Source organism: Corvus kubaryi, unplaced genomic scaffold (assembly GCF_017639235.1).
Source record: "Corvus kubaryi isolate FWS band 111438036 unplaced genomic scaffold, C.kubaryi_AGA036_p1.0 132, whole genome shotgun sequence".
NCBI classification, from domain to species: Eukaryota; Metazoa; Chordata; class Aves; order Passeriformes; family Corvidae; genus Corvus; species Corvus kubaryi.
Genome location: NW_024580666.1, coordinates 8,771,586 through 8,785,503, shown reverse-complemented (window position 1 = coordinate 8,785,503; position 13,918 = coordinate 8,771,586). Strand labels below are relative to the sequence as shown.

At 39.2% G+C, this 13,918-nt stretch overlaps 1 protein-coding gene across 1 annotated transcript in view; it reads right to left on the bottom strand.

Moving 5' to 3' along the window:
• Window positions 1-13,912, bottom strand: part of LOC121665252 (centrosomal protein of 192 kDa-like) — a 71,636-nt gene extending 57,724 nt beyond the window's left edge. The window contains exons 1-11 of the mRNA XM_042029252.1: window positions 13,791-13,912; window positions 12,032-12,082; window positions 10,871-11,017; window positions 10,238-10,449; window positions 9,466-9,564; window positions 8,280-8,420; window positions 7,835-7,992; window positions 7,011-7,161; window positions 3,283-3,470; window positions 727-849; window positions 195-290 (exon numbers count right to left, since the gene is read on the bottom strand). Coding sequence (XP_041885186.1) covers window positions 195-290; window positions 727-849; window positions 3,283-3,470; window positions 7,011-7,161; window positions 7,835-7,992; window positions 8,280-8,420; window positions 9,466-9,564; window positions 10,238-10,449; window positions 10,871-11,017; window positions 12,032-12,082; window positions 13,791-13,901 — 1,477 coding nt within the window. The 5' untranslated portion in view covers window positions 13,902-13,912. The remainder of the gene's footprint in view (window positions 1-194; window positions 291-726; window positions 850-3,282; window positions 3,471-7,010; window positions 7,162-7,834; window positions 7,993-8,279; window positions 8,421-9,465; window positions 9,565-10,237; window positions 10,450-10,870; window positions 11,018-12,031; window positions 12,083-13,790) is intronic.
• Window positions 13,913-13,918: the final 6 nt, after the last annotated feature.

Here is a 13,918-nt window from a genome sequence, read left to right as displayed (position 1 = left end):
AATTGGGCGCGGCGCGCGCGGCGCCGCCCAGCCCCGCCCCCCGGCCGCGTCCCGGCGTCCGTTAGGCGGGAGCGGGGAGTGGGCGCGTCCCCGCGGAACGGGCGCGCGGGGTCGCGCGCTAGCTCCGACCGGGGCGCCGTGGGGAAGGGGATGCTGTCATAGGTGTACTTGGTTTCAGGTATTTGCTTTCAGACCGGCCAGGTTTGGATCCCGGTACCAGTGAGTAGCTCGGCGTCTTCCGGGAAAAGGGCTGCTGAACATCCCGCCCGACCCTGCTGTCCCCGTCCTACCTAAAAATGAAAAAAAAAAGTTCTTCAGTCGGATTAACTCGTGTGACGTTGTTCATATTCCCGGCTTTGTTTTCTGTCCGGTTTTTGCCATCGGAATCAGTTAGATGAGGCTGAGCAACAGAATCGTTAGGGTTGGAAGGGACCTCTGGAGATCACCCAGCCCCAGCCCCCTGCCAAGGCAGGGTCTCCTAGAGCAGGTGACCCACTCCGGGTGGGTTTTGAATGTCTCCAGACAGGGAGACTCCACGACTTCCCTGGGCAGCCTGTTCCAGTGCTCTGCCACGCTCAGCGTAAAGAAGTTCTTCCTCATGTTGAGGTGGAATTCGTTGTGTTTTAGGTTATGTACGGACCATGGAAAATTTCAGTTCCGTGCTGAAGTGTACATGTCACTTTTTTTTTTAAGTAGAGGATGAGATCAGATGCCTTCCAAACATACCTATGCGTGTGTGTGTGTGTGCACATGACAACTTCAACAGATCTACATCAAAATCAGTGCTGTGCAAGATGTTTTCAAACTGCACTTCTACAGCTGTATTCCTGGTACGGAGAGTACAAGAATCTACAAGAGTGAAAATGCACATTTATCATAATCAGAAATTCATATGGATTCAAATATGTTCAAAACAAAACCAAACAACAACAAAAGCAAAAGCACCACACACACACACACACAAAGGAAAACAAAGAAAACCACCAAAGCCATCTCATGGCTACAAGACCCAAAAACTTCTAATCCTGGAAGTTCAAGCTGAGATGTGCTCCAAGCACAGAAACAGTAGAAGGGCTATTGTGGGTATCCTTTCAGAAGAAAAGGGAGAGCAGCCTTACAAAGTGCTGGATAAATTTAAAATATTCCAAGTACCTGCTGTAATTATCCCTTTCAAAGCCTTTCTATAATCTTCCCTCCTAGAGTTCTGCTGCGTATGTTGAAGGGTCCAGATCCTGCACAGAAGCACAGTTCACAGGCTTGAGTCAAGGGAATAGAAGGAAGCATGAGTTTGAGGAAGTGGAGGTGGAAAGTCAAGGATACGGATTGAAGGGTCCTGGTCTGGAGAGAGGTCAATACAAAATAGCAGGCAGGGGGCAAGGCAGACATCAGCCACAAAACCAGCCCGAGTTCATTTGCTGAGGTTAAACTTGGCCACTGTGTTCTAACATGACTTGTTTGTTTACACTGAAACTAACAGCACGTTTCCATTAGTTAGAAGTGTGACTGGAATTAGGATATCTAATAATGTGTTCATCACAGAGGAAAATAATGTGACCATGCTGAATAAACAATGCAGTACTAGAAGCTGCAAAAAAATGTCATTACTGTAACTGGTTATTCTGTCACCTCTTCAAGGATTAAGACAGAAATTATTCAAGTGGCTTAACACTTCAAAAATATGTTCCGTTGCTTGCATACCCAGAAACAGTTTGTTCTGGTTTAGGAATGGATCCCAGTATCACAGTGTTGGTAATTTTTAATTATTCATTCTCCCTCAAAGGAATAGTTACTTTCTACCCCCATTGAAGCCTTATCATTTAATCATGTAACATTTCTGTTTACCATACAAAGTTGGGATGGTTTTGTGTTGACTTTTTCTGGTAAAAGGTGTATAACTTTTTCTTCCACACTTCCGTTCCTGCTGGCTGGAAAGTATCAGCAGCCACCCTCCACACATGTTCAGCAAGCACCCCCTAACACTGGTCTACCTCGTGGGTTTTTAAATTAAAACTCAATTCCTCAGAGAGAAATAAAGAAACACATGCAGTGGATCTGAGCAAATGAAGTTTTCAGTAAAACTTCACAACAACTTGTCACTTTGGAAAAATGCAGGTTACCCTCTTCCTTACCTCATAGTAGTGGTCGAGCCCAGGAAATAGGATAAGTCCATTTTGAAGCACATTGAAATACACTATTACACTTTGGGTTTCTGTTGCACAGAGGTCTCCTCTTTCCTTCCTCCCCCCAGGGTATGCCCAACAAACTCAGCAGTCACATCCTGTGCAATAATGCTACTCCTGGGAATACCATGTATTCTTTATCCAGCATTATCTTCCTGCCTGTCTGGCACCAGTCTGAGTCAGTGCCAACACACTGATCCACAGCAGTGATGTTCCTGTGCTGACATCAGAAAAGACAATTGACATTTTTCAAGCCAGCACTCCTTCTTCAAAATGTCCTGATTTAATTCAGTCACTGGAAAAAAACTGAGAGAGAATGTGAAATCCAACAGCTCTAGCAGTCTCTGCAGACCTTCAGTACACCCATGGGAAAAGTCAGAGCACACCCTCTGGCACAGACCTGGAATATGCAGCTGCACATCCAGAATGGCACAAAAGCAGAGCTAGAAGAATGGACACCTGAATCAAAAAACCTCCTTCATCAGGAACCTATTAAAAAAGAAAAAAGCCTATTACAAGGAAAAGCATACAAATACAGACCTTTCAGAACAAATTTATTAGTCAACCACAATTATAAAATTTAAATATCTATACAGCAAGATGAAAAATTCTTAAGTAACCAAACACTTCGAATTATTTTGCTGCAGTATACACAGGAATGGTTTAGTTTCTTTAACAAGCTGATCCAATATCATTCTTCCCTCACAAGTGTCTTGAAGGCATGTCTAATTTTGAGAATGTGTTTCACATGTAAATGCAGTACACAAAAAGAAAAAATTAAAGACCATACTAAACTGATTTCAAAAAGCAGGGGAAAAAAAAATAAAAGGGACAGGCACATTGAAGTCAGCTACTCCATAAAGAGCTTGTGGCTAATACTGTGTATAGGTGGTGCCATAGTTCAAAGGGTACAAATTAAAACGCTCCTTTGATACACAAATAGCATGTTCTAAATGATGTTTGTTTTGCAAAACATGCAAGAAGTTTCCACATTTTAAAAAAAGTCTTCAGTACCAGAGAAGGAATACGAAGGTAGCTGGAAATGGAAGCATTCACAAACACCAGAATCAGGCCCTTCAAAATTTATTTAAAGTAACACATTAAACCCCTTCATTCTCAGGTAAAAGATTAAGAGGCCGAGATACACATCGTCTGCGAGGGTGAGGATACTGGAGGTTGGCAGTGTCAGCATCACAAGACTGCTCTATCAGAGGAGGAGGAGGAAGGAGCTGGGCATGACTGGACCATCTCGATCCAGCCCGTGGGGAATCCAGAGGGGGAAAGAAATACCTGAAACAATTAAGAAAGGAACAAAACACCAAAACAAAAAAATCAAACAAAACAAAAAACAAGAAAAGAAGAGAAAGGTAGTAAATACAAGGAGAACCAAAGGGGAGAAAAGACATGCTGGAAAAAAAAAAAAGGCTTTAGTATATCCATGCCAAAACCAATAGAACATAATAGCAGAAATCAAGGCTTGTAATTCAAAACAAGACAAATCCGGAAACTGTCCTTTAGAACAATATAATACAGTCTTTTCCACTGAAATTCATTGAAAATTATACCATAGTCACAGCATACATTTTTACAAAAGAATGGATTGCTTTGGGAATCAAAAGGATGTTGTAGTACAGCTATTAACAGGCTTTCATTCTCCCAGAATTTGTGTGGTTTGTTAACAGCTTTCAGTAATGCTTTCTTTATGACACAAAATATACATTAAATATTATCAAAGTACATTTTCTGTATATGAATCTAACTCAGATTAATTTCACAGCATTTCTAGAATAGACGTAAAAACATAATTGTTTTTACATTAATAATATACATTTACAGAGAAAAACTACTTTGAATGAAATACAGTATCTATTGTATCTATTTACACATTTCTGCAAAATCCTCAGTGTAAATTCAAGATTCCTGGTGAACGCAAGATTCAGAATTATGCCACTCCATGCCATTTTGCTGCTGTTTTTATTAGAACTTACCCGTAACACTTGTTCATTTTAGTGTAACTATATCATGTCTTGTTTACAATTCTGTGGATTTACATCAAGGAACAGCTATCAGTTAATTAATGAAATTATGGGACAATTAACAACAAGCTGCATTTTGGTTTATATCTTTGTATGGCTAAAGTGTTTGCATTTTTTAAGGATACTATGTTTAGAGAATTTAAGTACTCCATGTAATTGTAATAACTACCCTAGGAATGTACAAATACATATCAGAAAAAGTACTTCTCTTAGGATGAAGAAAGTATGCCAGTACTTACAAAACATTTATTTGAAGTCATACTAAAGAATATAAATGAAACAATACTGAACTACTAAAAGCCATCATCTGTACAATTGTCAAACAGTTTTCTTATTCCTTTAGAACTAACAGTTGAATATATTACAAAGCAGTTACAACCTTGTAATGTTTAGGAATCTTAATCAAATGCTGAACACTCTGAAATGCAAAACAAATTGGTTCTCAAAACAATTTTAATGAAAGTTATTGTAATGGTCATTTCCCTCCTCCCATCCCAATCAAGGACAAAAATTCTTGTTTTAAATCATGAACTATCTTTTAATTTGACAAGCTTTCAAAAATACGTTCTGATGGAAGTTTTGGGGGTTGGGTGGGTTGTTTATGGTTTTTTCCAAACAAGATGCCTCTCCAAATATTTTTCTATCAGGCATTCCATCAGTATCAAACTGTGCAGGCTAGTACAAAAAACGCACACAACATGTTTTAAAAAGGCTTTTTGAACAGCATTTAGTAGTTAGCAGGCTGCTGGTGTCTTGGGAGAGGTCAAACGGCGTTGGGGAAGGGAAAAAGGAGTTCGTTTTCCATTCCTGTGTGCATGCAACAAGCAGCAAAACACCAAAGTTACTCCAGTTAGCTTGGTATCAGCTCTGCTTTCTGTTAAAAAGGACATAATACAAATGGAGAATGGAAACTGTATCATAAATCTAGACATACAATTACATCAACATAATACAGCCCTACTGGTTTATTTCCTAACAATCTACATCACCTGTTCTGAAATTTATTCTGAGTACAAATCTACTTTGGTCATTGTGCTTTTACAATCTTTCTCAGATCTGCCTGTGCTATAGCTGTTCTAAGTGTTTAAATGTAGAGACATGAAATGGAGCATGTACAGTCAAAGTAAGTTATGTGTAGAATACCTGCTTAGTCAAATGTCAGTGCATAAATCTTTATCAACATGTTAACAGTAACGCAGAAATTAGCAAGTGTGCTTACACCACTTGAGCCAATGTCATTACAAAAGAAAACATATACTTAAGTGTGTATCTTTTATAATAAGGCTCAATCCTAGGACAAGACTCCGTATGTCTGGAAATTCCACAGCCATTGACTTAATTCTGGAATTAACATTTTGTTACATATTGGAGGCAAGAATAATTTATTAAAAACCAAAACAAAACACCTTCCAAAATACAGAGCTATGAAGGGAGTCTAAAATAATGCCAGAAATTTCAGTTTCACAATGGCTTAGTACCAAGGTCAGGGACAGGAGAAGAGCCACCAGTGGGGTGGGGACAGCTAGTCTTGCCAGCAGCACAGTCTTAGATAAGGAGACTGCGAAACCACACCCTATGCTCAAGAGGTGTAAAACAGCCTGCATTTCCCCACAGGAGCCCAAGCAAATACAGCTACACAGCTCTGGATATACCGTTTCCAAGGCAGGGCTGCATTTCATTTGCTACACTGCAAGTAGAACCTGGAGCCATGACCAACATCATTCTGCTGCCCTTTCTTGTAGGGACCAGGCCATTACCACTTCCTGTCCTCCCGTTTATCTTGTGAGGAAAATGTGAAACCTCTTCTCAGTTCAACAAGGTTAGGGATCTTGAACTGCCATTCAGGACTGACTGCTGAAAGGGAAGGAGGGGGCAGGCTGGTGCTACTCTCCAAAAGTAAACTTTACTGATAAGCATTCCAAACTGTAAAACAACCCACATGAGCAGCACATGGATGGAAAGGGAAGCTATCCCAAGGCATCTGAAACAAAGGTGGCCACAAAACTTGGAAACTGCTGCTATAGAATCTGGCCACATCGCATCCTTATGCAGGACTTACAATCCTGTAAAGCTGATGGTACACACTGCACCATACAGATGCAGAACTCAGTGTATTTCTACATTTCAGCATGCACAAATTAAAATGTTTTTTCAGAAGAGGCAGTAAAATTTACCTACTAAACAACAATTATTACAGAATAAAAACCTAACAGAGATTAAGGCAAATTATATGTAATATGAATGCCATATGAAGATTAAAAAAACCACAAAACTTTTATTCAATCGATGCTACACACCTGCAAAACCAAGTAAACTAAGACTAACATTTGATTGTTTAAACCGTATGTTAGGAAGTAGCTTTTCCTCCTTCCCTTCTGCTACATTATCCCAGAGAAAAACAGAGTTTGTTGCTGGTACTTTTGCTTCACTTTTAAACATGTATCTAAAGCAAAAGTGCAGTCACACACCAGTAGGACGAAGCTTCTCCTTCTTTGAAACTATTTCAGAAATGTTGTTTTTAATAATGTGAAAGGACTAAAAATGAAAATAGTTGTTCACATTGCTTGTTTATACGGACTGATTCAGTATGACTACTGTTTGGTTCATTTTCCTCTTAACATGGCATAATAGACAACACCACAGAGCAAACCAGAAGAGCTTGTAGAAGTACTCATGCCATAAATGACATTGCACTTTAGAAACATGTAAAACAATTATGAGAGCTAAATGGAATTAAGAAGATTCAGAGAAAAAGCTATTTACTGAAAATCAGTCTCTCTACTAATTAACCTACCTGCTGGCAGATGATCCATTTAGTGAATTCTGTAGACTTGTATTGGCTGAACCTAGAGAGGCATTAAAAATTCCCTGCTGAGAACTACCATTCACGGGACTCCCGTTACCTTTCAGTATACCAGTACACTTCCAGCTGTCCATGTAATTAGCTGCAAACACAGATATACAGAAACTGTTACGTTTCTCTTCTGAAGCTCAGCTTTCCCTACAAATATGTTTCAATTGACACACACCTGGTGTGAATCAGAACTGAACTTCAGTATCAATATATAAATTCCACACAGCTGAGGATCTGGCCCCTTAGCTGCCTAATATTCTCTGTCTATCCATACTTTAAAACTGTTTCCACTATTACAATACTGAGGAACAGATGAGAATGAGTAAGGAAACCACCAGTGGGTTTTCGTTGCTGCTGTGGGGATTATGGGGGGATTTTTTTAGTTTGGTTCATGGGGGGAGGTGCATCTGTTTGGTTATTTTCTTTTGTTTTCTTTCAAAAATGTAAACAGAAAAAAGCCACTTTGCCTGGACATTGTGACTGAATGTAGATTTTCTGGGTTTAGCAGCAGGAAAACTTCTATCTTACTCTTTTATATGACAATTTTATGTAGCTCTAGTCTGGTGAAACAATTTCAGGGTACAGTAACAACTATTCACAGCAGCCTAAATCACGCAAGTATTGCAGCACAGAAAGTTATTTCTGAATTCTATTTTTCTTAAACATCAACAGAAACATAGAAAAAACATCTATCTTTCACAAATCTAAAATGGACACTAACTCTAAGACTACAAAGTTAGTGTGTTTCAGGTGGGTGACCTTACCCTTCCAGAGCCTAACACAGCCATCATCACCAGAGGAGGCAAGCACTGTCCCTGTAATATTCCAGCTCACTCGCCACACCTGGGAGTTGTGATTATCGAACTGTGCCACAATATGGATTTCAAATTTTGTTAATCCTCCTGATGAAGTCAATTCTTTCCTGTTTAAGAGAAAAGTGACAGTTCTGCACACAACTGTTCAAAGGTCTAAGCTTGAACATTATGTTAGAGAGGACTACATCTTTCAAGCAGTTCATATAACAACTGTTATTAGATATGTATTCAGACAAAATTAAAACCTTGCTCACAATCTTGTCACCTTAAAAATCAGGTTGCTAAAAACAATCCTGCATACATTAAGTTACCACTTTTGCTTTACAGAGACTATTTAAACAAGACTGTATAGTATGCATCACATCACACCAAACCATCTTCATTTTAAGCTCACCTTAGAGGTTTTAGTGTGAAAATTCGTACGTCTTTGGTTGCTACAGCCAAGATGTGGAAGGATCTTCCCAGATTTGGAGCAAATGCAATATCATGTACAGGATCTGTGACTGTCATCAGAGCTTCTGCTTTTGCATATTTCCTGTACAGCACAAGAAATTAATCTTTAATGCCATGAAAATCGCCAGTGATGCAAATTATATAAACCAGATATAGTGGACATAGGAAAAACGGTTAAGTATACACAGTCACAGTAAGACTTGTAAAAATAAAATTTTTAACATAAATTTAGGCAATAATTTCAAGCAGATTTCTTCAGAAATTTAACATATCAGATACAGTAGCCACTAAGTATAGTATGCTACATTATTGTAAGTCATACAACAAAAGCAAGAATTGCAGTACAAAGAACATTTTTGTCTACAACTGGAAAAGGGAAATAAAAAGAAACATTCCATTCACAAATCTAAAGGGAATTTACATCTCAGTAACTTACTAAATTTTCCATGCTTTAAAGTAGACCATTGTCTGCCTCCTCTGCTGTATGATAAACATGTATTTCATTTTCTTAGTAAGTTATAGTAACTTTATTGTTAATGCATGGAGAGCATTGCCTGAAGCTGGGCATAAAATCCACAGAACACTTTGGCTCCTTTCCCACATCGATCACTCCCAATCAAACACAATTCCACTGTTATCATTTAATTGGAAGTGGTGATGCACAAACTTCCGAGCCTTTCCAGGTTCTGTGAACTCTCGACTGTACAAACTGAACTTCGACAGAACACGAACAATTCACGAGCGCTTTCTGTCATTATAATCATGCCTTTAAAATCATTGTAAGGGGGCTTTGAACAAAACAGAGCCTGGTGCAACACAACTCAAATTTCAGCTGTTAATTCCTTGTGCAAAATTAAACATATGATTTAGTAGACACAGGAACAACTCTCCCTTTAAAATGTAAGAACACTGGCATTTCTGCAATGACAGAGAATACAATTATCAATATAATTTCTGTTAACATCAGTTACCATTCTGAGGTGCCCCTCTCTTTTCCCATCCAAAGGCTCAGAGACAAAATTAAGGTATTATTATTTACTACTCCACATCTGATGACAGGAAAAAAGGCCATATAATATAAACAACTTTATAATCCCACAAATGTTATATATTGTTATTTAGCATACCTGGTATTTTCATTATATTCATAAATTTGAACCTTAGCCAGTATATTTGGACTGTTGTCATCACTTCCTACAGCTATCATTGGAGAATGTGCTCGAGAGCTAAAAGGTGAAAACAAATACTGTTGTATTTACAAAAGATCCTACAGAAAGTACAACAAGCCATTTTTAAAATTTCAAATACATTATCTATATAGGAAACAAAACACTACAAAATATCACAAGAAAAAAATCACAAAGAAACAGGAGTTAAATGCTATTCACAGTTACCACTATCTTCACTCTGTTGTTTAGAAAGCCCACTTTATACACTCACTAAGCTGAAATCATTAGGCAACATTATTTAGCAATTCAATATGATGTTCCCAGAGAGAAGAATTGACTTTCCATAATAGACTGCATCTGTAGTCTAGTATTTGCCACAACTTTCAAGGCAGATTCTGCATTCTTTGCAGTGCTTTTAATGATTGATTTAGTGATATTTCATTCAGGTTTTGGAAGACAAATCACATAAGCTAAATGTAGATCAATTCTAGGTTTTAAATCAAATTTTATCCTATCCCATGCATTGAAGTGAATGCCTGTACTCTAAACCTTCAGCACAGACTACTGTTAATGAATAGAATAGTAACTGGATCAGCAGGACACAGCATTAGGTCTACAGGGAAAGCCATTAAGTGCTTCTGCACAAACAGAATTCAAAGCAGTTCAGCCTTGAATGATTTTTCTCTTTCTGTTACAGTCATAAAGCAAACCCTACATTTTAATAACATACCTTGAAGGATTCCAAGAAATACAACTGCAGCTTAGCTTACATGAGATTTCATGCTGTAGTGACCACTGGCTGAGATTCATCACATCTGGAGCTTCATAGATCCTTACAACTCCATCTGCTGAACAGGTTGCTAACATAAGACCCATGTGCTTGGGAGCAAACTTCACATCTGTAACTGATGTCCTGCTGTCTACTAGAGTGGTCCTCTTGACCTGCAAAGAAATTTCCATCAGAAATTTATTCCTCCAGAAGGCTAATCAAAGTCTGACAACACCATTTCATAGGATTGCTTACATCTTCCACCAAAAAATTCCCCCCCCCCCAAACTTTTCTGTTGTTTGAAAGATGAGCAAGAACAGTCAGTGTTGTTTTGAATTATCTCTTGTCAAAGAAAAACCCCACAACTGTAATTCTACTGTAGATGGAAATTCATGTCTGCAAGTTTTTTGCCAGGGAACATCTTATTATGAAATAGTGATAATAAGTGACACTAACTGTCCTGAATGTGCTATTTAGCTGTTTTTCTTAAATGTTTTAAAAATACTTACTTTGTGTTGAAATTAACAAATTGCCACGAATGAACAAAACATAGCCAAAATCAGGAACTTTATAGCAACAGAAAAGAAGTCTCACCCAGTGACTCTGCCCTCGGAGTTTATCATTTGACTCTCCCACTATTTCTTCCCATACAGCTGCTGTTCTATCAAACGAGCAGGAAGCCAGGACCTGCCCAAATTCAGGATGGGCCCATGTCACACGCCACACGGATCCACTATGTGTCTGCAAGATAACATCAAAACACTGTAGAGAAGCATACTTCCCACGTTCATGGGACGCTGTATTTTCATTACTTTCTGCAGAAGAGGATTCTAGGAAGTAGTAACACTGCTCCTTTGAAACCTATGTTCTTTTATACAAAGTTACATAGCAGCTTTGTAGCTGCAGTTCTTTATTCGAACCAGCACTGCAAAGTTTTGTTGCTATTAGTGTTTAAAAGGCAATTATTACAAGTGTATTTCAAGGCATTATTTATTACTACTTCAAGTTCCACACTATGATTCTGCCTTGATGCAAAAAGTATAGCTTTGTTGTCAATCAAATTTGAGCCACTACCATGCTCACTTCTAGCTTGCTGTACTTTTCAAAAGCACTTGCAGAGCATTACTAATCTTCTTTTTAATATGAAGCTCCTCTTTCACACCTAGTCAACATTCCTTTCTTACAGAATGGGAATTCAAAAGCTTCCCTTGCATTTCCATTTACAGGGATGAATGCATTGTGGTCCTATTAAATATAAGTTTAAGAAGAATTCAGAAGCTGAATGCACTAATTATCCAGATGAAGCAGAGTCTCTACATGACACAGTTCTCAGAAAAGTTTTGGAGAACAGAAAACAGAGGTCGGATGCTGTAACATTAATAGCCGAACATCTTCCTTTTAATTTTTCCACCTTTTATTTTTTTTAAGTCTTACTATATGCAAAAGGAAATATTCAATTAAAAATTAAGGTACTGTTTTCAACTCCCTAAACACCAGCCACTGATATGTTTACTGATACTAGAGTCTGCCAACATAAGTATTAACAAGAGCAGACTGCATATTAGCCTCTGCTTTAAATGAGAGGCACTAGAGATGTTCTATAAAAGCAAAGAAAAAGTATTTCACACAAGACATACAGAATCTACATCAAACCAAAAGCATTTCTACTCTAAAATTCAGCCAAAATGAAGCATGTTTCTTCAAAAACAAAGGAGAAATTATGGTTACGTCTGTGTAATTTTTACAAATACAAACCTTCCAGCTGGCGGTGCAATGCCAATCTCCATTTTCACTTTTGTCCCAGACCTGTTGAGAAATCAAAATACAATCATACAATTTGTAAATAAAGCTTACTGAGTAGTACATTAAAGACACAGCCATTCATATATATACATATATATAAAATAAAAATAAAAAAATATACGCACACCCCCCACTAAACATTTTCATCTAGGACACTGTACCTGGTTCAGTAAAAAATTGCACTTCACTCAACCTTGAAAATATGCCTATTACAAGTAGGGAGAAGAGGCCCTGCCTGCAAAATTCACTATTGTTTGACTTGATCTCTTTTTAAACAGTAAATTACATAGATGAGAAATTATTACAATTCCCAATACTTCAATCATTTTGTTCCAAGACTACACTATTCTGTTTCATTCTAGAGGCCCCAGCATCCCCACATGCTCAGCTCTGGTTGCAAAACCCTAATGCAGCTCCCAGCACTCACCCCAAAAGCAGAGCAGGACAGCAAAATAGACATCAGGGTAGTGGGGGAACAGATCTTGTTTCTCTTTGAGATTTCTGCCTTGATTTTTAACCATATGCAAGTCACTGAACCTTCCCCTCTCTTGATTTCCCAAACATCTTCATATTTATGACTTTTTTACTGAAAAATTATGTAGAAAGTCATGAACATAACCAAACAAAAGACACCATCTGACATCCACTCCTGTTTGTCACTCGTTCATTTTAAAGCTTTACTGAGTCACCTCACTTCTGCCACTCAGGACCTCTAGTACAACCTGGGTCATGTTGTCCCTCTGGTTGGAGGAAAACTTCTGAACAATCTCTTAAAGGATTCAGTTATGATTGGAAAGTAACATCACACTGCTGAAGACCGTAGTTTCTGTGTTCAACCTACCTCCTGGTATCTTTTTTAAGAACTGCAAACTCTAGGTAGTGAGTCCAAACCAGAGTTCCCCATGGCTTTGGCCTACTTTCTGGGGGGACCGTTTTATTGTGGCTGGTTATTTGCTTTTTAGTCTGTGGTCAGGGAAAAGAGGCTGCTCTCCCTTGTTCTTTAGCCTAATATACATATGACACAGCTTTCTACCAAAAATCCGACTTTCTCAACCATTTATCTGGACTTAATAAAAACCATGACTGCTCTCTGCAAATTACATTTCTTAAAACTATCCACCTGACTCCTGAATTTTTGTCCATCCTCTCACTATGCACAAGAAAGAGAAAAAGCAATCAACTTTTCGTTCAAGTAAATGCAAAGTGATACTTTATTTCCTCTAAAGGAATGTAAAAATTAATGCTTCTAGTATTTTACACTTTCCCTAAGCTGCCAGAGCACACACAGAACGGTCCGGCTTTTTGCTTACTGGCACTTCAACAGCAGCTTTTTCCCATAATAAACACAGATTACTGGCACTACGCTACGAAACAGTAGTTTCTTTCGTAAATATTCTTTAACAAATACAGATTTTCAGCTGAATAAACAAAACAAGCTGCAGGCAGAGCAGTCGGCAATGTTTTTCCTGCTGCAGCAATAGGTGGGAAGCGGAGTTCCCGTGTTTACACGCGTTCGCGCACACACAAACACAACGCGCATTATGTGCCAAAGCCTCCCGCCCCCACGTTCCGACACAGCACCGGGACCTCCCGCGGAACGAGCCCGAGGCGGCGCCCTGGCCCGGCCCGACCGGACCCGCAGCCCGGTAGGCCGCGCACGGCCGGTGCCGCGCCACTCGCCCAGCACCAGGCCCGGCGGCTCCCCGCTCACCTTGACGCTCTGGTCGCTGGAGCAGGTGGCCATGCGGCGCCCGTGGAAGTCGAAGGACACATCGTGGATGAGGTCGCGGTGATCCGCTGCGATGCTGCGCGCCACGAACATCCCGCCGCGGCCGCCAC